Consider the following 26,021-nt stretch of genomic DNA (forward strand, 5'->3'; position numbering starts at 1 on the left):
GCGCGGACCAGCTGGCAGAGGTATTCACGGACATCTTTAACCTGTCCCTACTCCACTCCGAGGTCCCCACCTGCTTCAAGAAGACCACCATCATACCGGTACCAAAGAAGAACCAGGCAACGTGCTTCAATGACTACCGACCAGTGGCCCTGACTTCAGTCGTAATGAAGTGCTTCGAGAGGTTGATCATGAAGCACATCACCTCCATACTCCCAGAACACCTTGATCCACTGCAATTCGCATACCGCTGCAACCGGTCCACATCAGACACCATTTCCCTGGCCCTACACTCATCCCTAGAGCATCTCGAAAACAAGGACTCCTACATTAGACTCCTATTTATTGACTACAGCTCCGCCTTCAACACCATAATCCCAGCCAAGCTCATATCAAAGCTCCAAAACCTAGGACTTGGCTCCCCACTCTGCAACTGGATCCTCGGTTTTCTGACCAACAGACCACAATCAGTAAAAACGAACAACACCTCCTCCACAATAGTCCTCAACACCGGCGCCCCGCAAGGCTGCGTACTTAGCCCCCTACTCTACTCCCTGTACACACACGACTGCGTGGCAAAACTTGGTTCCAACTCCATCTACAAGTTTGCTGACGATACGACCACAGTGGGCCGGATCTCGAATAACGATGAGTCCGAATACAGGAGGGAGATAGAGAACCTAGTGGAGTGGTGTAGCGACAACAATCCCTCAATGCCAGCAAAACTAAAGAGTTGGCAATTGACTTCAGGAAGCAAAGTACTGTTCACACCCCTGTCAGCATCAACGGGGCCGAGGTGGAGATGGTTAGCAGTTTCAAATTCCTAGGGTGCACATCTCCAAAAATCTGTCCTGGTCCACCCACGTCGACGCTACCACCAAGAAAGCAGAACAGCGCCTATACTTCCTCAGGAAACTAAGGAAATTCGGCATGTCCACATTGACTCTTACCAACTTTTACAGATGCACCATAGAAAGCATCCTATCAGGCTGCATCACAGCCTGGTATGGCAACTGCTCGGCCCAGGACCGCAAGAAACTTCAGAGAGTCGTGAACACCGCCCAGTCCATCACACAAACCTGCCTCCCATCCATCGACTCCATCTACACATCCATCCCGCCTGGGGAAAGCGGGCAGTATAATCAAAGATCCCTCCCACCCGGCTTACTCACTCTTCCAACTTTTTCCATCGGGCAGGAGATACAGAAGTCTGAGAACACGCACGAACAGACTCAAAAACAGCTTCTTCCCCACTGTCACCAGACTCCTAAATGACCCTCTTATGGATTGATTTCATTAACACTGCACCCTGTATGCTTCATCCGATGCCAGTGCTTATGTAGTTACATTGTATATGTTGTGTTGCCCTATTATGTATTTTCTTTTATTCCCTTTTCTTCTCATGTACTTAATGATCTGTTGAGCTGCTCGCAGAAAAATACTTTTCACTGTACCTCGGTACACGTGACAATAAACAAATCCAATCCAATCCAATCCAATATTTTGACGTGCGTTTTCTATGCTTTCCACTGTTTCAACAAAGATGGAATCCTCTAAGTAAAGTACATCTTCCTCCGAGTCAGATTTGATCGCTTGTTTAACATTTTTTTTTAATGCTTACTTCTTGCACACCTCTTCCTTTGTTCATTGTAGGGAGCTTTTTAAACTGCTGCGAGTTTGTTCCCGATCTACATTGAGATATGTAGTGGTTTAGCTTGTGACATTTCACACAGGTTTCCCCATATGAAGCATTTTTTGATCTGATGCACGTTGTCACACCGTTTACACGTCACAAATAAACTAGCTGCTGTCTGGAGCACATTTCTTTTTTAGGTGCACCACTGCACTAATGGCGTCGGCCATGTTGTTAGTTTTCGCGCCACTTTCTCCGACCATTGATTTCTGACAAGTTCGCTTACTGATTGTGCCTTCTGACATCAAATCAGACTGTGGCAATAACCTTTCCGCAGTTTGTCCCTTTTTGCTCCGTAGGCTATCTGACCTCACAGAAGTGAGTCTAGGAAAATCAAAAGATTACGGCTGGGATTCTCCAATCCCGCGCCGGGTCGGAGAATCGCCGGAGCTGCGAGCACCATCCGGCGCCCTGCTAGCCCCCTAGGAAGGGGTGAATACCTGAACGTGGAGGCCCATTGACGCCGGAGTGGCTCGCGCCGCTTTCACGCCGGCGTCAGAACTTGGCCACGGGATTGGAGAATCCCGGCCTACATGCCTGCGCTTTAAGTCTCAGATCCGGTATGAAGCAGTCAAACATTTCACCTGCCTTCTGCACTCTTTGCCTGAACACATACCATTCAAACATTTTGTTGTGTTGCAACTGGCAGTGCTTGTCAAACTATTCAATAACTTTGATATACTTTTAAAAATCTGCCTCATCCTCAAACCGGAACGAGTTAAAGATTTCAATGGCTTGCGATCCAGCCACTGTTAGAGACAGTGCGATTTTTCGCTGGTTGCTGGCCATTTCTACGTCTAGGGCAGAGATATTCAATTTTTGCTTTTCACAGTAACTTCATTTGAAGCCTACTTGTGACGATAAGTGATTTTCATTTCATTTTTGCATTTCAAACTGCTGCTTGAAATTGAGCCAATGAACGGCTACTTTACCCGAAGTACAAAATTGCCGTGGAGCTTGCGGTCCATCTTGCTTCGACTGGGAGTCGCTTCGACGTCGCCGTTGAACTCAGACTCTGGTTGGAAATGTTTTTCAAGTTTTGTTTCATGGAAATGATTTGGCACTTCTCTTCTCTTGCTGAACCTTTCTAATTATCTTCAGCATGCACACCTAGTACCTTCCGATTTCAACTCCTGGTACTAGGTGATGTTCTTTGCTTTCTGAATGAGGATGGCTTCGAAGTGCAGTGTCTCACAAAGAACATCAAATTAAGTTTTGGACAAAGCTAATTTATTTACACTACAACTAAATAGATTTGACTTGCTTTGTCATGTGAGAGTACCTTTAAAAAATGGGTGTTTATAAATGGGTGTGTATATAAATATCTGTAGTGTGAGTACCTTTTAGAAATGGGTGTTTACTACTGCAGTGATGTCAGAGAGTGGGTGGAGCTGGGCTGTCTGTCAGCTTTTTCCTTTTGTTTTAGGCTGTTTGCTGCAGGGTGTGTTTTAGTTTCGTTTTCAGTGTCAGAGCTGAAGCCAGACAGAGCAGGTGTACTATTGATCTCTCTGCCATGAAAAGACTATCTCTTGAGCATTTGGTGAATTCAGGATTATAAATGTTCTCATGTGGTGAATGTAAACCTAATGTGCTTCTGTTAAAAGGTGTCTCTTCTGTCTTCTGGATGTTGTTTGGGAAGTTATTAAGGATTACTTAGTGTTGTATTCTTTGGGGGTTGTATTTGAATTGATGGTTGCTAAGATGTTCACTGTATGTTTTAAACTTGAGTTCATAGAATACATATTGTTTTAATTTAAAAGTACTGTAAAGCTCTGTTTGCACCACACCTGTAGAATGGACCGTGTGCTCCCCATAACCACAATCTATTAAAAGTTGTGGGTCAGACTCTAAACCCTGGCCCATAACAGCTTGCTAAGATATAAAGATTACAGATTCACTAAAACAATGATTCTAACGACAGAGCTCCTGACAACACGACTATTCTCTCCCTCGCCTCACATCCTTCTCCCCGAATCAAGAGTATCACGTGATCCACGTGTATGCGCTTGACCGCCATCTAGTGGTTGGATGCAGTTACAGTAAATTGTCAACCCTTCATTATTCTTACAATATACATATTGTCACACCCACCTGCCCTGCCAAGCCCTCTAAGCATTCTGCTCTGGGGCTCCTCTCGTGGCCAAGGGGTAAGTGTGTGGATCAGGAGAGCGTACCTGAGCACGAACTCCCGAATGTTCCCCATGAGGTCTGGGGTGAGTGAGCAGAGCAAGGTTTGCCAGCGTAACTGGCTCAGTGGATGGCACTCTGAGAGAAAGCAGGTCACATGGGAGGAGTGGGAGGGGCTTGTGGGATTTGATGGTCCCGGGATGGAAGCCCTAACTGATTGTTGGTGTACCTTCCTTCTACAATTCCTCACAGATACCAACATGGCTGCTGGTGTCAGACCCGCAGCGGCTACCCTCACGTTGCTGGTGGCAGCCCATATGGCCAGGCCCCGGAGAAGGCTACAGCGACGACGCTGGCTGGAGGAGGAACCCCGTGTGTAGGGGGCCACCGCCCACCCTGAAGACCCGGCCACCCATCAGGCTGAGGAGGAACCCAGAGGGAGAGGCCAGTGACGGCCCAAGGTGTACAGGCGTCGTTGGTTTTTCAATGAGGTGATGGACAGCATTTACCGCAGGAGACTCCGTCTCAGGAGTGAGACAGTGCGGCACTTGTGCCACGTCCTCACGGAATAGGCACCCCGTGGAGGAGGACGACGCCCGCTCCCAGTGGCTGTGAAGGTCACCACAGCCCTCAACCTTCATGCCACTGGTTCATTCCAGGGTTCAAGCAGGGACTTGTGTGGCACTTCACAATCTACAGTCCACAGGTACATCCGGGAGGACACAGGTGCTCTGTTAGCCCCGGCGTCAGACTTCGTCACCTCTGAGCTGGTCCAGGCCCACCAAGATGCCCAGGCTGCAGGATTCTCCACCTTCGCCGGGATGCCCCAGGTCCAGAGGGCAATCGATGGCACTGGGGCATCAGGGCATGCCCTTCATGAATGGAAGGGGTTCCACTCCCTGAATGCTCAGATTGTGTGCGTCCACCACCTTCGTATCATGCACGTGTTTGCCCACTGCCCAGGAAGCTTGCATGACAGATACATCCTGGGGCTCAGAGATCACCCAGCATTTTCAAGGACGATGGGTTGGCTCGTGGGGGACAAGGGATACCCGCTGAGGTCTTGGCTGATGAGGTAGGTGCGGAGGCCGGAGACTGAAATGGAGACCCGTTATAACGAGGTCCACGCTGTGATTGAGCGGTGCATCGGACCGCGTCGGACTGCTGAAAATGCCGTTCCGATGCCTGGACCACTCGGGTGGCGCACTGCAGTGCACCCCCCCCCCCCCAGAGGGTCTCCGCTTTGTGGCGGTCTGGTGTGCCCTCCACAACCTGGCACAGCAGCAGGGCGACATGCTGGAGGAGGAGGAGAGGAGGGGCATGCGGCCTCGTCTGAGCGGGAATGGCTGGAGGACGAGCCTGGTGAGGAGCCGGAGGAGGAGCCGGAGGACAGAGGGAAGGTGACGGGTGACGGCAAGGGTCCGACAAACCCGGAGGACCAGGAAAGCCCTCATCCTCACCAAATTCCCACCCCCCATTCTGCACCCCCCCCCCCCCCCCCCCGCCAATCACAACGCCTCCCCACCCCGACCACACTGGTTCCCCCTCAACTACTTCCAGTGGCAGCGACTTCCACAGGCTCACCACTCTCTGGGTGAAGAAAGTTCTCCTCATCTCTGTCTTAAACAGTCGTATACCTCTGTTCCTATTTCATCTGTCTGTAACACCTCTTAGCACAACAGCTCAAAGGTACTGAATTTGCGGAATGCTTTGAGGACTAGTTCCCGGAGCGATACGTTTAAAACAAACAATGGAACATGTCAAACTAGATTCCGTAATGAGTAATGAACCAGAAATAAATCAACAGCTTCCATGATCAGCGACTATTTTGAGAATAGGATATGATTTGAGGTTGACATGTGATTTGAGCAGAAAACTGGCAGGGTTTTAAGAATGTGCAGGGCAAACTTCAAAGGATTGAGAAATAAACTGACCACAGGAAATTGGGCCGAACTGTTAATGGATAACCCTACACGCAGGGGCAGGGAGGTACCCAAGGAAGTGATTTGAACAAGACAAATCCACTGATAGCTATTTGTATTTAAATGGGCCCTTTATTATAATCAATACTTTTCACAGGAATGTTCTCAAGTAAACTTTGTCACTAAGCCACAAAGACAATAAGGAGCATCGAAGGGACGAGAGATAGAGAGACAGAGAGATTTAGGGAGACAATTTCGGAGCTTAGGGCCTTGACGGTTGGAGACAAATGAGAGATGTTCCTGAGAGATGCCCCCGAACGCACGAGTGAGAACAGTCAACACATATAATACATTACGGTGCAGACAATACACACGGCCTGTGGGGGGGGGGGCTCCTTCACCGGGGTGGGGGCCTCCGAGGGGGTCTGGCCCGCCATCGAGGCCCACCGATCGGTGGGCCAGCCTCTCCAGCCCCGACCCTATTTTGTTAGGCGGCCGGCCCCTGAACTCCCGCGCCATGTTGCGTCGGGACCGGCGCGGTGAGGAAGTCCCCCGCGCATGCGCGGGCTGGCGCGGCGCCCAGTGGGTGCCGGGAAAGGAGGCTGGAGCGGCGTGAACCGCGCCAGTGCCGTGCTGGTCCCCTGTGGGGGCCAGAATCGGTCGTGCCCGCGCCCGTTTCATGCCGTCGTGAAACGCGACGGCGTTCACGACGGCACGGACACTCTGCCTCCATTTCGGAGAATCCCGCCCTGGGACTATGCGCTCTGAAGTATAGAGGAATGTGAGACAGAACGGCAGGCTCGAAGGAGACAGGCGGCTGAAGCTCACCTCCTATCAGCCCAGACGCCCGGGATCCCGTCTTACTTAGTAATTAATGTCCCATCTACAAAACTGCAGAAGTGTACTACATTTCCCCATATCTCTGGAAGTGATTCCTGAGTTATGAGGCTTTAAGGAACCCGGGAAAGCAACGGTAATTGCAGATTGGAGATTGCATCTCAAAGATCAGGAGGAACATCCCTTTGACTTAGCAGCACTCTCTCTCTTTTTATAAGATGCTCTTAAACACACAAATCCCAATCCTTTGTTTCCTTTGCTGTGTCTTTGGATTTGTGCTGAGGCCAATGCCTGATGACATGTTTGGTTGTTAAATCCACACAATCGAAGTAGTTCAAATTTAACTTGGCAGCCAGCCTCATTCCTAGCTTTTCAAGCTTCTGGAGAAAAAAAAAGGAACAATTGTTATCATCTGCTGAGGCGTGGCATTTTTTTTTTGGGAAATGAATTTAACTCGACTGAAAAATTTGGACCCCGCCAATCCCGCTCAGAGGGCACTGGGCTCCTGTCCGCTACGGTGGGCCCCAGATTCATGCACCAAATTCTCCCACCGCCTTGCCCAATTGAGCTGGTGAGCTGGCCAACCACATGAAGGCCCATCGAAGGGCAACTTCAAACCTGACCCCTTCAGTGCCCATCAAGGCTGCTTCAGGTGAGGTGAGCCAACGCAGAAGGGAACGAGTCTGAATTCTCAGACTCTCCTGGTGGTACGGTCCATTCCAATTTTAAATGTCCTCCTCTGGTATTTTATCTTGTGCCCTGATGCGGCATGCCATGAAAGAATAAAAATAGATCCAGTAAGTAGGTAATTTGAGACATGATGTGCGGTGAGTACAATGTACTGGAGAGGAACAAGTGATTTTGGACCCATGGATCCCAAAGCTCTCCACCACTGGAGCGGGGGGCTGGATTGGAGTCAGTCCTCACCTCAGGTCTGGCTCTGTTGTAGACTCATTGATAGCTATTGTTCACCATGTTTAATTGATAAGGCCATTATTGTTGTATCATGTGACTATCAAGATAGCAGAAGATGGACAGCGAGTGGCACAGTGATTAGCACGGCTGCCTCACAGCGCCAGGGTCCCAGGGTCGATTCCGACCTTGGGTGACAGTCTGCGTGGAGTTTGCACTTTCTCCTCGTGGGTTTCCTCCGGGTGCTCCGGTTTCCTCCCACAGTCCAAAGATGTGCAGGTGAGGTGGATTGGCCGCGCTAAATTGCCCCTTAACGTCCAAAAGGTTAGGTGGGGTTACAGGGCTAGGGTGGGGAGTGGTCCTCGGTGGGGGTGCTCTTTCGGAGGGATGGTGCAGACTCGATGGGCCGAATGGCCTCTATCTGAACTCTAGGGGTTCTAAGAATCTACAAACTAGATGGGTCTGGGATATTTCTGTCCAGCGTTTCCTATGAAGCAAGAATGAGGACCGTGTGTCAAGGGCATTGTGTTCGAAGTAATGGAGCAAGAAAAGAGTTTTTGGAGCTAGATCAGTACATAGTTCCTGTCTAACTCAGCACAGGTTCACACCTGATCTGTTGTAACCAGCAGACCCATTGAGGGCTAATTTCTTAATGGCACTTTATGACTTTTGGTGTATATTTACCTCATAGAAATACAAATAAAAGTTACCTCTCGATTGGTGGAGAACTTGATCCCAGTCAGACTTATTACTTCAATGTAAGTACCATTCAGGATTAATTTGTAGTAAAACTTGCCCTGTCCTGGAAAACGCCATTGGAGAAGATCGATAGTTATCTAACACAGAGTGGGAAAGGCTACATCCAACACCCTCCTTCCACAGAACAAAGAACAAAGAAAAGTACAGCACAGGAACAGGCCCTTCGGCCCTCCAAGCCTGCGCCGACCATGCTGCCCGTCTAAACTAAAATCTTCTACACTTCCTGGGTCCGTATCCCTCTATTCCCATCCTATTCATGTATTTGTCAAGATGCCCCATAAACGCCACCATCGTCCGGGCTTCCACCACCTCCTCCGGCAGTGAGTTCCAGGCACCCACTACCCTCTGTGTAAAAAACTTGCCTCGTACATCTACTCTAAACCTTGCCCCTCGCACCTTAAACCTATGCCCCCTAGAAATTGACCCCTCTACCCTGAGAAAAAGTCTCTGACAATCCACCCTGCCTATGCCCCTCATAATTTTTAGACCTCTATCATGTCACCTCTCAACCTCCTTCGTTCCAGTGAGAACAAACCGAGTTTATTCAACCGCTCCTCATAGCTAATGCCCTCCATACCAGGCAACATTCTGGTAAATCTCTTCTGCACCCTCTCTAAAGCCTCCACATCCTTCTGGTAGTGTGGCGACCAGAATTGAACACTATACTCCAAGTGTGGCCTAACTAAGGTTCTATACAGCTGCAACATGACTTGCCAATTTTTATGCTCAATGCCCCGGCCAATGAAGGCAAGCATGCCGTATGCCTTCTTGACTACACAGCTCAGGGACCTGACGATGGGCACAACTCCAGCCATCCACCAACCCAACCATGAACCCTACCCTCATCCATCAATCCCTGCCCAGTCACTGCACAATCCATCTTTTATTAGGTTGGGTGAACAGAGGAACATAGGAATTCAGAGCAGAGATGGGCATTTCAGCCCCTCGAGCCCGCTCCGCCAATCAATCAGATCACGGCTGATCTCTTCCTGCTCTCAAATCCACCGCCCCACCTGTTGCCCATATCCCTTCAGCCCATTTTAAAATCAGAAATATATCTAACACCTTCTTGAAACCATTTAATGACCCAGGTTCCACCGCACTATGGGGCAGCGAGTTCCACAAATTCACCCACCCTCTGCGAGAAGACATGATGTAACTTACCCAAAATGTTGAGGTCCCAGCTGCCCTTTGGATGCCAGCTCTGGTTCCAAGACCCACTGTTAATTGCATTTTAATTGAGTATTTAATTGTATCGAGGAAGTGCCATTAACTTGTGTTTCTATACTTAGGAGCAGACTGAAATTATGGCTAACAGTTCAGAAGACGAGTCATATTGGACTCAAAATGTTTTCCACCGATGCTGCCATCTGCTGCTGAGGTTTTCCAGCATTTTCTGTTTTTAGTTTAGATTTCCAGCATCTGTAATCTTTTGCTTTTATTATGTTAAAATTGCGGTTGTTCAGTTTGGAGGCGTATGCTTGTGATATGTATCTCTGTAAATAAAAGATTATAAAGTGCAGAAATATTTGTCTCCTGTTCTACGTCTCATCAGTGAATAAAGAGGGGGGCAGCAGGGTTAACGATGTGCTGTCTCCAACCTGTTTTCCAATAGCAATCACTGACTAGCCATAATTATAGTGAGTGTCCCTTTAAGAAAGGTTTTGTCTTATCACGTGGCGTGTCGCACGGCTTCAGTGATGTCATTTGTGGGTGGAGCTGGGCTGTGGCTGTCAGGTGAGAGGGGGTTTAGTGCTTTCGTTTCAGTTTCGGTTTGTTGGTTTTTAACTGCAGAAGAAAGAAGCAGCGTTTTCCTTGTTTTCTCTGTTTTTATTTCAAAGCTGCTCCAGTGAACTGTAAGCACATTGGGTGCGGCAACCTGCCTTGGTAATTTTAAAGCTAGAGTTGCTTTGTGGAAGGAGTTTTGAATTTGCTGGCTGGAATCTCCGGGAAAGGACCCGTCTCATTCAAGTGAGAGTACAGTGTGCTGGGCCACGCCCTTGAAAGGGGTTTTGGTTTATTGGATTTTGTATTGAATTGGAACAGTTACTAAGGGGGATTCATTAAGAGTTATATACATAGATTACTGTAGCTGTTGTGAGTTTTTACATGTTTGTCATTGACAACAAATTCTTGATAACTGTTTTATAAATGTTAACTACATTCTTTGTTTTGATTGAAGTGTCTAGGAAGTCGGATGAATCACACCTGAAGGTTCTTGTGCTCATCCTCACCAAATTCAACATAAAAGTTATCGGTCAGGTGAGCTTCACAAACTTTGCGTTTCTAAGCCCTGGCCCACAACAAGGGCCCATAACAAGGAGCCAGGGAAAGGGTTGGCCCACTGAAGGATAGGCAAGGGAATCTATATGTGGAGCCAGAGGAAATGGGTGAGGTACTAAAAGAATACTTTGCATCAGCATTCACCAAAGAGAAGGAATTGGTGGATGTTGAGTCTGGAGATGGGTGTGTAGATAGCCTAGGTCACATTGAGATCCAAAAAGACGAGGTGTTGGGCGTCTTGAAAAATATTAAGGTAGATAAGTCCCCAGGGCCTGATGGGATCTATCCCAGAATACTGAAAGAGGCTAGAGAGAAAATTGCTGAGGCCTTGACAGAAATCTTTGGATCCTCACTGTCTTCAGGTGATGTCCCGGAGGACTGGAGAATAGCCAATGTTGTTCCTCTGTTTAAGAAGGGTAGCAAGGATAATCCAGGGAACTACAGGCCGGTGAGCCTTACGTCAGTGCTGGGAAATTACTGGAGGGAATTCTTCGAGACAGGATCTACTCCCATTTGGAAGCAAATGGACATATTAGTGAGAGGCAGCATGGTTTTGTGAAGGGGAGGTCGTGTCTCACTAACTTGATAGAGTTTTTTGAAGAAGTCACAAAGATGATTGGTGCAGGTAGGGCAGTGGATGTTGTCTATATGGACTTCAGTAAGGCCTTTGGCAAGGTCCCACATGGTAGACTAGTACAAAAGGTGAAGTCACACGAGATCAGGGGTGAGCTGGCAAGGTGGATACAGAATTGGCTGGGTCATAGAAGGCAGAGAGTAGCAATGGAAGGATGCTTTTCTAATTGGAGGGCTGTGACCAGTGGTGTTCCGCAGGGATCAGTGCTGGGACCTTTGCTGTTTGTAGTATATATAAATGATTTGGAGGAAAATGTAACTGGTCTGATTAGTAAGTTTGCAGACGACACAAAGGTTGGTGGAATTGCGGATAGCGATGAGGACTGTCAGAGGATACAGCAGGATTTAGATTGTTTGGAGACTTGGGCGGAGAGATGGCAGATGGAGTTTAATCCGGACAAATGTGAGGTAATGCATTTTGGAAGGTCTAATGCAGGTAGGGAATATACAGTGAATGGTAGAACCCTCAAGAGTATTGAAAGTCAAAGAGATCTAGGAGTACAGGTCCACAGGCCATTGAAAGGGGCAACACAGGTGGAGAAGGTAGTCAAGAAGGCATACGGCATGCTTGCCTTCATTGGCCGGGGCATTGAGTATAAGAATTGGCAAGTCATGTTGCAGCTGTATAGAACCTTAGTTAGGCCACACTTGGAGTATAGTGTTCAATTCTGGTCGCCACACTACCAGAAGGATGTGGTGGCTTTAGAGAGGGTGCAGAAGAGATTTACCAGAATGTTGCCTGGTATCGAGGGCATTAACTATGAGGAGCGGTTGAATAAACTCGGTTTGTTCTCACTGGAACGACGGAGGTTGAGGGGCAACCTGATAGAGGTCTACAAAATTATGAGGGGCATAGACAGAGAGGCTTTTCCCCAGGGTAGTGGGGTCAATTACTAGGGGGCATAGGTTTAAGGTGTGAGGGGCAAGGTTTAGAGTAGATGTACGAGGCAAGGTTTTTACACTGAGGGTAGTGGTTGCCTGGAACTCGCTGCCGGAGGAGGTGGTGGAAGCAGGGACGATAGTGACATTTAAGGGGCATCTTGACAAATACATGAATAGGATGGGAATAGTACGATACGGACCCAGGAAGTGTAGAAGATTGTAGTTTAGTCGGGCAGCATGGTCGGCACGGGCTTGGAGGGCCGAAGGGCCTGTTCCTGTGCTGTACTTTTCTTTGTTCTTTAATAGCCAAGGCAGTGCTGTTTCACTCCCATGCACTAATTTTAGTTTAAAATTCACGTTACATGGGTCCATTTTGTGTACGTATTTATCGAACAAACATCTCCATTCAATGCCCAAGGAATTAAAGCAGTCGCAACAGCCAAAGTAAACATTTGCACACTGTTTTCAGGCTCCCCACTTTACCAATAAACACACAGAAAAGTTAAAAGTTCACATGCGCAATCCATGAAAACAAGAATACACACACATTCCCGTACCGGCCTCCCTGAACAAGTGCCGGAATGTGGCGACTAGGGGCTTTTCGCAGTAACTTCATTGAAGCCCACTTGTGACAATAAGCGATTATTATTATTATTATATTAGTGTCTATTTTTTATTTAATAATCACCAATGCACGTGTCCTCTTCTGGATTCCCAATTAAATTCCAGATGAACCCAATCCAGTGTCTCAATTAACAACATCTGTATTCCCAGTTAATCACATCTGGGTATCTGAAGTGCCCAGGAGTTCTACTTATCCACACCTGGACTGACAATTATTCACAGCTGGATTCTCAATCACAATATCTGGATTCTCATTTAAGTCACATCTGTAATTTTGAATTAATTACATCTTTATGTGCCTATTCTAGATTCCCACTAGCCACACAAAGATTCTCAATTAGCCACAGTGTGACTGGCAAACAGTGTACAGGACAACACTCTCCTCGGGAGGTGGTGAGTCCGAGTGACTGTGACAACATACACGTTTACATGCATGTTGTGGTCTGCAGCTGCGGATAGTCATGGTAGAGTGTCCAATGTTCTTTCCATCACATGGGTGACGAGGAATCCCTCCCACTCTTACCGCCTGTCATTGATGTGTGTTGGAAGGATGGACAGGTTGATACTCAACCTGACTGGCCACATTGGGAACGCACCAAGTTCAGGGGCGGGACTTGAACCCAGAGCTTCTGGTTTAAGGCCAGGGGCAGGACCTGCTTCTCGGAGAAGACGCACATTGGGCACTGAACTGCATCAACAGGTCGGTCAGTGGCCTGGCTTCTTTCTTGGCTGAGCTGAGTTTACTGAGCCAAGCGCTGGATGGAGTCAGAGACGTGAAGCACAAAGTTTCATTGCACTCACCGGATTTCTGAGCGGTGAGCCTGATGTAGACTTCGTCCAGGGTGCCCTTGTGCTGAAGGTAACGGTGGATGTAGAATTCATAGGTGTTCTCATTCAAGTCGATGATGAGGTTCCTCCTGCCTATGGATGTGATAATGAGCCATAGGCCCAACAGAATCAGGAAGATGAAGAATCCAGCAAACTGCATGCTGCCCTGGATATCAGAAGTGGAGAAAATGAGGGTTGTGGAGGGGAGAAAGGCAGAAAGGACACTTTTATTCCTCTTTACAAAATGGTTACGGCCTCTATTCAAAATGTTTTCCACTCATTATCTTCCTTCATGTTCAGCGTGTTGGACAGAAACTGCCCATTTGGCCCATCAAAGTCCATGCCAGTTTATGCTCCACACCAACCTCCTCTCGGCCCTACGTCATCACCCCATCAGCAACAACCTCAACTTCAGTTCATAAACTACTTTAAAGTAGGAAAACATCCCAAGGTGCTACCAAGTCACAGAGGATATTAGGACAGGAGAGGCAGGTTTGAAGGATAGTGTTAAATGGCAGAATCACAGAATAATAGTGCGAAAGAGGCCCTCCGGCCCATTGAGTCTGCACCCACGCATGAAAAGCACCTGACCTGCCCACCTAATCCCACTTGCCAGCACTTGATCCATTGCCTTGAATGTTAAGACGTGCCAAGTGCTCATCCAGGTACCTTTTAAAGGATGGGAGGCATCCCGCCTCTACCACCCTCCCAGGCAGCGCGTTCCAGACCGTCACCAGCCTCTGGGTAAAAAAGCTTTTCCTCAAACCTTCTGCCCCCCACTTTGAACTTGTGTCCCCTCATAACTGACCTTTAAACTGAGGGTACAGCTGCTCCCTATCCACCCTGTCCCTGCCCCTCATAATCTTGTCCACCTCGATCAGGTGGCCCCTCAGTCTTCTCTGCTCCACTGAAAACAACCCAAGCCTCTCCAACCTTTCTTCATAACTAAAATGCTCCATCCCAGGCAACATCCTAGTGAATCGCCTCTGCACCCCCTCCAGTGCGATCACATCCTTCCTATAATGTGGCGACCAGATCTGCACACAGTGCTCCAGCTGTGGCCTCACCCTATGCAACTCCAACATGACCTCCCTGCTTTTGTAATTTAAGCCCCGATTGATAAAAGCGAGTGTCCCATATGCCTTTTCCACCACCCTATTAATCATAGAATTATAGAATTTACAGTGCAGAAGGAGGCCATTCGGCCCATCGAGTCTGCACCGGCCCTTGGAAAGAGCACCCCACCCAAGCCCACACCCCACCCTATCCCCATAACCCAGTAACCCCACCCAACACTAAGGGCAATTTTTGGACACTAAGGGCAACTTAGCTCGGCCAATCCACCTAACCTGCACATCTTTGGACTGTGGGAGGAAACCGGAGCATCCGGAGGAAACCCACGCACACACGGGGAGAACATGCAGACTCCGCACAGACAGTGACCCAAGCCGGGAATCGAACCTGGGACTCTGGAGCTGTGAAACAATTGTGCTAACCACTGTGCTACCATGCTGCCCTAACTGCCTTCAGAAATCTATGGAAAAACATGCCAAGGTCCCTTTGTTCCTCGGAATTCCCCAGTGTTAGGCCACGACATAATAAAGGACGACAGAGGCAAAGAGGTTTAATGGGGAGCGAATTCCAGACCTCAGGCCATTCAGCCCCTTCAGCCTCCTCAACTACCCAATAAGACCATGGCTGATCAGATTGTGACCTCAACTCCAATTTCCCCTCACCCCCGAGACCCCTCGACTTCAGCCTCAAAACAGTTCAAGGACCCACAGCCTCCACTCCTCTCTGGGGAAGAGAGTGCCACAGAGTCACGAGAGAGAAACAAATCTCCTCGTTGCTTTCTGAAATGGGAGCCTCCTTGTTTTTAAATTGTGTCGCCTGGTTCTCGTCTCTCCCACAAGGGGAAGCATCTTTTCAGCATCCACCTTGCCTCGTTCCCACGGGATCTTTCATGTTTTAGTGAGATCGTCTCTAATCTTCTAAACTCATTCAGGCCCAACAGATCTAACCTTCCCTCATAGGTTAACCAGAAGACCATAAGATATAGGAGCAGAATTAGGCCACTCGGCCCATCGAGTCTGCTCCGCCATTCAATCATGGCTGATATTTTTCTCATCCCCATTCTCCTGCCTTCTCCCAATAACCCCTGATCCCCTTATTAATCAAGAACCTATCTATCTCTGTCTCAAAGACACATTTAGCCCCCACAGCCTTCTGCGGCAGAGTTCCACAGATTCACCACTCTCTGGCTGAAGAAATTCCTCCTCACCTCTGTTTTAAAGGATCGTCCCTTTAGTCTGAGATGGTGTCCTCTGGTTCTAGTTTTTCCTACAAGTGGAAACATCCTCTCCACATCCACTCTATTCGGCCTCGCAGTATCCTGTAAGTTTCAATAAGATCCCCCCTCATCCTTCTAAACTCCAACGAGTACTGACCCAGAGTCCTCACCCGTTCCTCATACGACAAGCTCTTTATTCCAGGGATCATGCTTGTGAACCTCCTCTGCACCCTTTCCAAGGCCAGCACATCGTTCCTTAGATACGGGGCCCAAAACCGCCCACAATACTCCAAATGGGGGTTCTGACCAGAGCCTTATACAGCCTCAGGAGTACATCCCTGGTCTTATATTCTAGCCCTCTTGACAAGAATGCTAACTTTGCATTTGCCTTCTTAACTGCCGACTGAACCTGCACGTTAACCTTAAGAGAATTGTGAACAAGGATTCCCAAGTCTCTTTGTGCTTCTGATTTCCGAAGAATTTCCCCATTTAGAAAATAGTCTATGCCTCAATTTCTCCTTCCAAAGTGCATACCCTCCCACTTTTCCACATTGTATTCTATCTGCCACTTCACTGCCCACCCTCCTAGCCTGTCCAAGTCCTTCTGCAGCCCCCCTGCTTCCTCAATACTAGCTGTCCCTCTATAGATCTTTGTATCATCTGCAAACTTAGCAACAGTGCCTTCAGTACCTTCTTCCAGATCATTAATGTATATTGTGAAAAGTTGTGGTCCCAGCACTGACCCCTGAGGCACACCACTAGTCACCAGCTGCCATCCTGAAAAGGACCCCTTTATCCTCACTCTCTGCATTCTGCCAATCAGCCAATCCTCTATCCGTGCCAGGATCTTACCCTTAACACCATGGGCTCTTAACTTATTTAACAGGCTCCTATGCGGCATCTTGTCAAAGGCCTTCTGGAAATCTAAATAAATCACGTCCACTGGTTCTCCTTTGTCTAACTTCCTTGTTACCTCCTCAAAGAACTCTAACAGATTTGTCAGACATGATTTCCCCTTGACGAAGCCGTGCTGACTCAGTCCTATTTAATCATGCACTTCCAAGCACTCCACCTCATTCAGGAATCAGTCAAGTCAAATTTCTCTGAACTGCTTCAAACTGCCTTCTAAAATATAATAATAATAATAATTTTTTGTCACAAGTAGGCTTTAATGAAGTTACTGTGAAAAGCCACATTCCGGCGCCTGTTCGGGGAGGCTGGTACGGGAATTGAACCCGCATTTCTGGCATTGTTCTGCATTACAAGCCAGCTGTTACCCCACTGTGCTAAACCAGCCTCTGGGTTATGGAGACCAAACCATTTTTTGTTCATCTGTAGGATGGTGGCTTCGCTGACTCGACCAGCATTCATTGCCCATCCCTAACTGCCCACATCAAAAACACCCATTGTGCTGTTCGGGAAGGAATTCCAGGATTTTGTCCCAGCGACAGTGAAGGAACGGCGATATATTTCCAAGTCAGGGTGGTGAGTGACTTGGAGGGGAACCTCCAGGTGGTGGGGTTGCCAGGTGTCTGCTGCTCTTGTCCTTCTAGATGGTAGTGGTCGTGGGTTTGGAAGGTGCTGTCTAAGGAACCTTGTGAGTTGCTGCAGTGCATCTTGTAGATGGTGCACACGGCTGTCATCGGTGAAGGGAGTGATTGTTTGTGGATGGGGTGCCAATCAAGCGGGGTTGCTATGGCCTGGATGGTGTTGAGCTTCTTGAGTGTTGTTGGAGCTGTACTGACCTAGGCAAGTGGAGAGTATTCCATCACACTCCTGACTTGTTCCTTGCAGATGATGGACCCTCTCTCAGAGGGGAATGAGTCTGTGGAATTCTTTACCACGGAGAGTTGTAGTGGCTGGGTTATTAAGATAGACAGATTTTTAATCAGTAAGGGAATCAAAGGTTATGGGGATAAGACGCAAAACTGGAGTTGAGGATTATCATATCAAATTAGTCATGATTTCATTGAATGGTGGAGTATATTTGATGGGCCGAATGGCCTACTTCTGTTCCTATGTCTTATGGTCAGGTACTGTGGGCAGGATTTAAGGAGTCAGGAGGTGAGTTAGTTATCGCATGATTCTGAGTTTCTGACCTGTTGCTGCAGCCACAGAGTTGATATGGAGAGTTCAGTTCAGTTTCTGATTAATGGTAACCCCCAGGATGTTGATAGTGGCGAATGTGGTGGTGTTAGTGCCATTGAATGTCAAGGGGTGATTCTCCCTTGTTGGTCCTTGTGTGGCATGAATCTATCTTGCTTCTTGTCAGCATAATCCGAGATATTGTCCAGGTCTTGCTGCATTTGGACATGGACAGCTTCCATGGACATCCACGCTTCTGACCTTATGATGGAAGGATGGGTGATGAAGCAGCTGAAGATGGTTGAGCCTAGGACTCTTACCCTGAGGACCACCTGCAGTGATGTCCTGGGGCTGAGATGATCCAACCACCACAACCATCTTCCTTTGTGCCAGGTGTGACTCCAACCAGCGGAGAGTTTTCCTCCTAATTCCCACTGGCTCCACATTTTGCTGGGCTCCTTGATGCCATACTCGCTCAATGTGACCTTGACATCGAGAACAATCACTGTTACCTCACCTCTAGAGTTCAATTGCGAAGGAAGGAAGGACCACTTAGCATCGGCCATGGTACCAAACATGACAACAGTAAACCCAGCCCTGTGGACTTTGCAAAGTCCTCCTTACTAACATCTGGGGGTTGGTGACAAAATAGGAGAGCTGTCTCACAGACTGGTCAAGCGACAGCCTGATGTATTCATACTCCCGGAATCATACCTCACAGATAATGTCCCAGACACCCGGGTCTGTCCTGTCTCACCGGCAGGACATGCCCAGCAGAGATGGGGCACAGTCCGGAGGGAGTTGCCCTGGGAGTTCTGCACATCACCTCTGGACCCCATGAATTTTCATGGCACCAGGTTGGAAATGGGCAAGGAAACCTCTTACTGATTAGCACGTACTGTCTCCCTCAGCTGATGAATCAGTACTCCTCCACTGAGCGTGGCACAGGCTCAGAATACACTCGGGGTGGGGGGCACTTCAATGTCCATCACTAAGAGTGGCTTGGTAGTACCACCACAGACCGAGCTGGCCGGGTCCTAAAGGACATAGCTGCTAGACTGGGACTGCAGCAGGTGGTGAGGGAACCAACAAGAGTGAAAAACCCTCATCCTCACCAACCTGCCTGCTGCAGATGTATCTGTCCATGACAGTATCGGTGGGAGTGATCACAGTCCTTGCGGCGACAAAGTCACAGCTTCACATTGAGGATACCCTCCATCGTGTTGTGTGGCACTACCACCGTGCTAAATGGGATAGGCTTCAAACCGATCCAGCAACTCAAGGCCGGGCATCCAGGAGGCGCTGTGGGCCATCAGCAGCAGCAGAATTGTACTTGATCATAATCTATAACCTCAGCGCTTGGCATATCCCCCACTCTACCCTTGCCACCAAGCCAGGTGATTGCTCAGTTTGGGTTCCGCCGGTCTCACTCAGCTCCTGACCTCATTATAGCCTTGGCTCATACATGGACAAAAGAGCTGAATGCCAGAGGAGAGGTGAGAGTGACTGCTCTTGACATCAAGACAGCATTTGACTGAGTTTGCAGATGACAGAACAATGTTCAGCAGCGACTGCTCAGATAATGAAGCAGTCCGTGTCCAAATGCAACAAGACCTGGACAATATCTAGATTTGGCAAGTGGCAAGTTACATTCATGCCACACAAGTGCCAGGCAATGACCATCTCCTACAAGAGAGGATCCAACCATCGCCCTTTGACATTCAATGGCATTATTGATTGATTGATTGATATTTATTGTCACATGCACCGAAGTACAGTGAAAAGTATTTTTCTGCAGCCAAGGGAACGTACACAGTACGTACACAGGAGACAAAAGAATACTACCGCTGAATTCCCCCCCTACCCGGCTAGGAATCCTACGTAATTCACCCCATGACTCCCCCAAAGCCTGTCCACTATCTACAAGGCACAGGTCAGGAGTGTGATGGAATACTCTCCACTTGCCTGGATGAGCGCAGCTCCAACAACACTCAAGCTCGACACCATCCAGGACAAAGCAGCCCCGCTTGATTGCTCCCCCTTCCACAAACACTCAAACCCTCCACCACTGACGAACAGTGGCAGCCGTGTGCACCATCTACAAGATGCACTGCAGTAACTCACCAAGGCTCCTTGGACAGCACCTTCCAAACCCACAACCACTACCACCGAGAAGGACAAGAGCAGCAGATACCTGGGAACCCCACCACCTGGAGGTTCCCCTCCAAGTCACTCACCACCCTGACTTGGAAATATATCGCCGTTCCTTCACTGTCGCTGGGGCAACATCCTGGAACTCCCTCCCTCAGAGCACAATGGCAGTACCTACACCACATGGACTGCAGCGGTTCAAGAAAGAAGCTCACCACCATCTTTTGAAGGGCAACTAGGGATGGGCAACAACCGCTGGTCCAGCCGGCCACATCCTCATCCCATAAAAAGGAATAAAGGGAAAGACGACCCCTGAATTAACTTGACTGACACAGAGTCGGAACAACTGGTAGTGGGGCCGGTTTAGCACAGTGGGCTAAACAGCTGGCTTGTAATGTAGAACAAGGCATCAGCGCGGGTTCAATTCCTGTACCGGCCTCCCCGAACAGGCGCTGGAATGTGGCGACTAGGGGCTTTTCACAGTAACTTCATTGAAGCCTACTTGTGACAATAAGCGATTATTATATTATTATTATTAGTGAGCGGGTGGATGGAGGTTCCAAAACCGTCTCAGATCCAGACCCTCGAGACCTCCCCAGCATGTTTTTACTCAGGTGTTAGCCAGTAGTTACATTCTACTACTCCGTGTGAACAGCCAATATTCAAACACTTTACTTCACCAAGTCCGGAACTTGTACCCTCTGTTGTTGACGAAAGTGACAACTTACCATCATGTAGCTCAAGAGGTAAAGGGCGGATGCAATGAGCGAGACAATTAACATAGCAATGCCGATCCATAAGTTATCGTTTAAGTAGCTGAGCTCATAGACTGCGGTCCACCAACAACAGCAAAGAGAAGAAGAGAGAAAGAAACATTAGAGCTGGTGTTCATCACAACAACAGAACAAAATTATTCTACCCAGGGATTCCACTGCAAAGCTACAGAGAAGATGGTGCAGTGGCAATTTCACTGTTTTATGATCGAGAGGCTCAGGATAGCACTCTGGGGTGTGGGTTCAGACCCCACCATGGACAGCTGGTAAAATTGTTGGAGTTTGGAAGGATGAGGGGGGATCTTATTGAAACTTATAGGACACTGTGAGGCCTGGATAGAGTGGACGTAGAGAGTGTTGTGTTATGTACTCTGGGATAACACAGGCTGCAACTGCAGCTTTAACCAAAAGATACTCCAGACCTTGAGGTTAGTTCAATCGGATTTATTGAACCAGTAGCACAGGTAGCACAGTTCTCTACGAGTTCGACTCTCTGCTAACCTAAGTGTGGTTACTCTGGCTGACTGAACCAGACTAGCTCTTAGTCACGTGCTGGAGGTGTGATACTGTACATACACCCTGACTCACTCTGTAGATGTTCATCAGTGGAAAGAGGTGGAGTGTGAGTGCCTCGTGCCTTTTATAGTGAGATACCACCCCTGAGTGTCCTGCCTGCTCATTGGTCATGTCCTGTTCTCTGTGTTTATTAGCTGCCTGTCTGTATATCATTATCTGCATGTCTGCAAATCATGACAAGTCCCCTTTTTAAAAATGTTTTGTTGGCATATGGGAACGTACTTACATGTGGTGGCATATACACATATTTACAAGCGGTGGCATATGTGAATGTATTTACATGTGAAGACAGCTGTCTAATGTGAGAAAACAGAACATTGCAAACAAAACAAATGTTCATAAGTCCAGTCTCTGGTGCTTGCGTCTGATCCTTGTCGACCGCCGGAGAGGTGGTGGTGGGGACGACAGCGCCCAGACAGGCGGGATGGAAGCCTGACTGGTGGCCTCGTAGTTCGAGGTATCAGGAGGTGGCAAAACAACGGACAGAAACGGAGAAGAAAGCAATTGCAGGCAGGCAACCTTGCACAGTGCCCGTCTGTTTCGTCGCACAACAGAACCATCAGCTATACGTATAGCATACGAGCAGGGCGCAGCCTGTCGAACAACGACAGCTGGAGCAGACTAGCCACCATCCGGTACCTTGATCCTGACAGTGTCTGCCGGGGATAACACGGGCAAATCGGTGGCATGAGCATCATAGCGCTGCTTTTGCTGGTTTCGGAACTGCTGCAACTTCTGCGGCACCGGGAGTTGATCCCGGTTGGGCACGTGTATGGCTGGAAGTGTTGTCCGCAGGTCCCTGTTCATCAGGAGTTGAGCCGGCGACATGCCAGTGGACAATGGAGTCGCCCTGTACACGAGCAGCACGAGGTATATGTCACCCCCACACCACCCTCACCCTCACCCCCACACCACCCTCACCCTCACCCCCACACCACCCTCACCCCCACACCACCCTCACCCCCACACCACCCTCACCCCCACACCACCCTCACCCCCAAACCACCCTCACCCCCACACCGCACTCACCTCCACAACACCCTCACCTCCACACCACCCTCAGCCCCACACCACCCTCACCCCCACACCACCCTCACCCCCACACCGCACTCACCCCCACACCACCCTCACCCCCACACCACCCTCAACCCGACAACACCCTCAACCCGACAACACCCTCACCTCCACACCACCCTCACCCCCACACCACCCTCACCCCCACACCACCCACACCCCCACACCACCCTCAACCCCACACCACCCTCACCCCCACACCACCCTCACCCCCAAACCACCCGCACCCCCACACCGCACTCACCTCCACACAACCCTCACCTCCACACCACCCTCACCCCCACACCACCCTCACCCCCACACCACCCTCACACCCACACCGCACTCACCCCCACACCACCCTCACCCCCACACCACCCTCAACCCGACAACACCCTCACCTCCACACCACCCTCACCCCCACACCACCCTCACCCCCACACCACCCTCACCCCCACACCACCCTCAACCCCACACCACCCTCAACCCGACAAGACCCTCACCCCCACACCACCCTCACCCCCACACCACCCTCACCCCCACACCACCCTCACCCCCACTACCCTCACCCCCACACCACCCTCATCCGCACACCACCCTCACCCCCACACTATCCTCACCCCCACACCACCCTCACCCCCACACCAAACTAACACCCACACCACTCTCACACCCACACCACTCTCACCCCCACATCCACCCTCAACCCGACACCCATCCTCACCCCCACAACCTTCACCCCCAGACTATCCTCACACCCACACCACCCTCACCCCCACATCCACCCTCACCCCCACACCACCCCCACACGACCCTCACCCCCACACCACCCTCACCCCCACATCGCCCTCACCCCCACACCGCCCTCACCCCCACACCACCCTTACCTCCACATCGCCCTCACCCCCACACCACCCTCACTCCCACACCACCCTCACCCCCACAGCACCCTCACCCCCACATCGCCCTCACCTCCCCCACCCTCACTCCCACACCGCACTCACCCCCACACCACCCTCAACCCCACACCGCCCTCATCCCCACACCACCCTCACCCCCATATCACCCTCACCCCCACACCACCCTCACCCCTACACCACCCTCACACTCACACCACCCTCACCCCCACCCTCACACCCACCCTCACCCCCACACCACCCTCACCCCCACACCATCCTCACACCCACCCCCCCTCCACCCCCACACCCACGCCACCATCACCCCCAAACCACCCTCACCCCCACACCCACCCTCACTCCTATATCACCCTCACCCCCACACCACCCTCACACCCACACCACCCTCACACCCACACCACCACTGCCCAGCCTGCGGTCTAATCATCACTCTTGTCTTGCAGGAGCTGCTGGTGATGGGGCGGTTCTGGTGACCTCCGCTCTAGCCAGTGCCACAGCCAGAGGCCACTCCCCACCCCTCCCCGTGAGCCAGGCAGTGATGATAACACCATCATGGAGGGTGACACCGACTTCCCATCACAGCTGCCCCGACACTCTCCACCACCCCAGAGACACTCACTTCGGTTGGGCACTTTAGTGAAGTGGCTCCTGGGACACACAGCTGACCCGGTACAGCTGGTGGAGGTAGGACCAGCCGAGGGTGTGGACGGTCGGAGGGCAGGCCGACCCCAGGGACTAGCTGCCATCCAGGTTTCTGTCTCGTGGAACAGACAGTCCCATCGATTGTGGGGACACATTCACAGAGCCAGGGCTACATGAGGGGTTGTCGGCGAGCATTCAGCACCTGCAGGCACTCATGGGAGAGTTCAACCATGTGCAGAGCAGGAGCTGATGCCAACCATGCATGCCACCCAGGCCAACACTGCATGGGGACGTCCGCGGTTGAGGCTGTCATGATAGGCACTCATGCACATAATGAGATACAGACAGGCAGTGACAGACACTCAGTACAGCCAATCAACACACAGGACAGAACACAACCAATCACCAGTCAGAACACGAGGGGAGGGCGTTCCCACTATAAAACACACGAGGCATCAGCACTTTGCATCTTTCCACTGGTGACAACTGTAGTGACAGTCAGGGTGCATATATCAGTTAGCACCTTCTACACGTGGCTCAGAGCTAGTCTGGTCAAGTTAGTTATAGTAAGCACGCTTAGATTAGTAGAGTGTCAAACCCACAGCGAACTGTGTGCACTGCTCAGCAAGTTCAATAAAGTGTTTGAACTTACATCAAAGTTTGGTGTCTACTTTCAAGTACTACTGCATCCAGTTGCAGTTCGTGTTACCCCAGGGTGAATAACACGGCAGAGGCATTGCGGGCGACGGTCGTGGCTATGGATCATCGTGTCCAAGGCTTGGAGCATTCCGAGCAGGCGCTTGCCGAGGCCCAGGACAGGGCTGCCCTCTCACAGGCAGCCATGTGTGTTATAACCTGCCTACTGACGATTGGCTGGGGACTAATGACTATCCCACAATCCTATGGGAGTATGAACTTCCCCAATGAGGGGGGCGGAGAAACTCCTACTATAAATAAGCTGGCCAGTCCAGGAACCAAGAGGAAGGAGAATGTAGCAAGGGAAGTTACTGTTACTGCTACTGCTATGTATATATTGTTATAGTAAATAAACGTTATTATTTTGTATCCTTAAAACTCGTGCTGGATTCTTCGTGGCCCTCACAAAACTGGCGACGAAGGTAAAAGTGAATAGCTGTCTACACTGCTGAAGCCACCTCCCTGGATTTTTGTTGGATACAGGTTGGAAGTTGTTTTCTATTACACCATGCCTCTGTACGGACGTTTGGATGTTTTTGATGCTGCGCTGGAAAGCTGGAACCAGTACACGCAACGGATGCGTTACTATTTCCGGGCAAACAATATCACTGAAAACGAGCGCCAGGTGGTCATATTGCTCACCGCCTGCGGCCCGCATATGTTTGGGGTGATTAGGAGCCTTACGTACCCAGCTGCGCCGGACACCAAAACGTTTGACGAACTTGTGAATATAGTGGGGCAACACTTTAACCCAACCCCGTCCACGATAGTCCAGCGTTACCGGTTTAATACCGCTGAGAGGACCCCTGGAGAATCCCTTGCCGATTTTTTATCCAGGCTACGCGGGATTGCGGAATACTGTGACTATGGTGAGACCTTGTCAGAAATGTTACGCGACCGTTTGGTTTGCGGTATTAACAATGCGGCCACCCAGAGAAAGTTGTTAGCGGAGCCAACATTGACTTTTCAACAGGCAATACAAATAGTCTTGTCCCGAGAGAGCGCAGAGCGAGGAGTACAGGAGCTACAGGGAATGGAAGTGCATGCCTTGGGGAGAAACCCTTTCCGCCCAAAAACGTCCCCCCGCACTCCTGCGGTACCTTGGGCGAGGCAACGACCAGACCGACGCCAGTGGCCATCGGACATTGCTCCCCGAAGGGAGCCTTCTCCAGGGCCAATGGATGAGGAGCCATGTCCGTGTCAGACTTGTAGGCGCCGACCCCGTCGCGGACGGCGGTCCTGGGGACGCCAGAGGCGCCGTCATTCCGACCGAAACTGGGACCAGCCCAGGGGCCGTAACTGGGACCAGCCCAGAGGCCGTACCTTCCATGTGGATGAACC

At 50.0% G+C, this 26,021-nt stretch overlaps 1 protein-coding gene across 2 annotated transcripts in view; it reads right to left on the reverse strand.

Moving 5' to 3' along the window:
• Nucleotides 1-6,140: 6,140 nt before the first annotated feature.
• Nucleotides 6,141-26,021, reverse strand: part of LOC140424694 (cation channel sperm-associated auxiliary subunit TMEM249-like) — a 110,571-nt gene continuing 90,690 nt past the window's right edge. For both annotated transcript variants that reach the window (XM_072507981.1, XM_072507979.1), the window contains exons 2-5: nucleotides 20,752-20,852; nucleotides 13,471-13,663; nucleotides 8,199-8,290; nucleotides 6,141-6,956 (exon numbers count right to left, since the gene is read on the reverse strand). In XM_072507981.1, coding sequence (XP_072364082.1) covers nucleotides 6,801-6,956; nucleotides 8,199-8,290; nucleotides 13,471-13,663; nucleotides 20,752-20,852 — 542 coding nt within the window. In that variant the 3' untranslated portion in view covers nucleotides 6,141-6,800. The remainder of the gene's footprint in view (nucleotides 6,957-8,198; nucleotides 8,291-13,470; nucleotides 13,664-20,751; nucleotides 20,853-26,021) is intronic.

This window comes from Scyliorhinus torazame, chromosome 6 (assembly GCF_047496885.1).
Source record: "Scyliorhinus torazame isolate Kashiwa2021f chromosome 6, sScyTor2.1, whole genome shotgun sequence".
Classification (NCBI taxonomy): domain Eukaryota; kingdom Metazoa; phylum Chordata; class Chondrichthyes; order Carcharhiniformes; family Scyliorhinidae; genus Scyliorhinus; species Scyliorhinus torazame.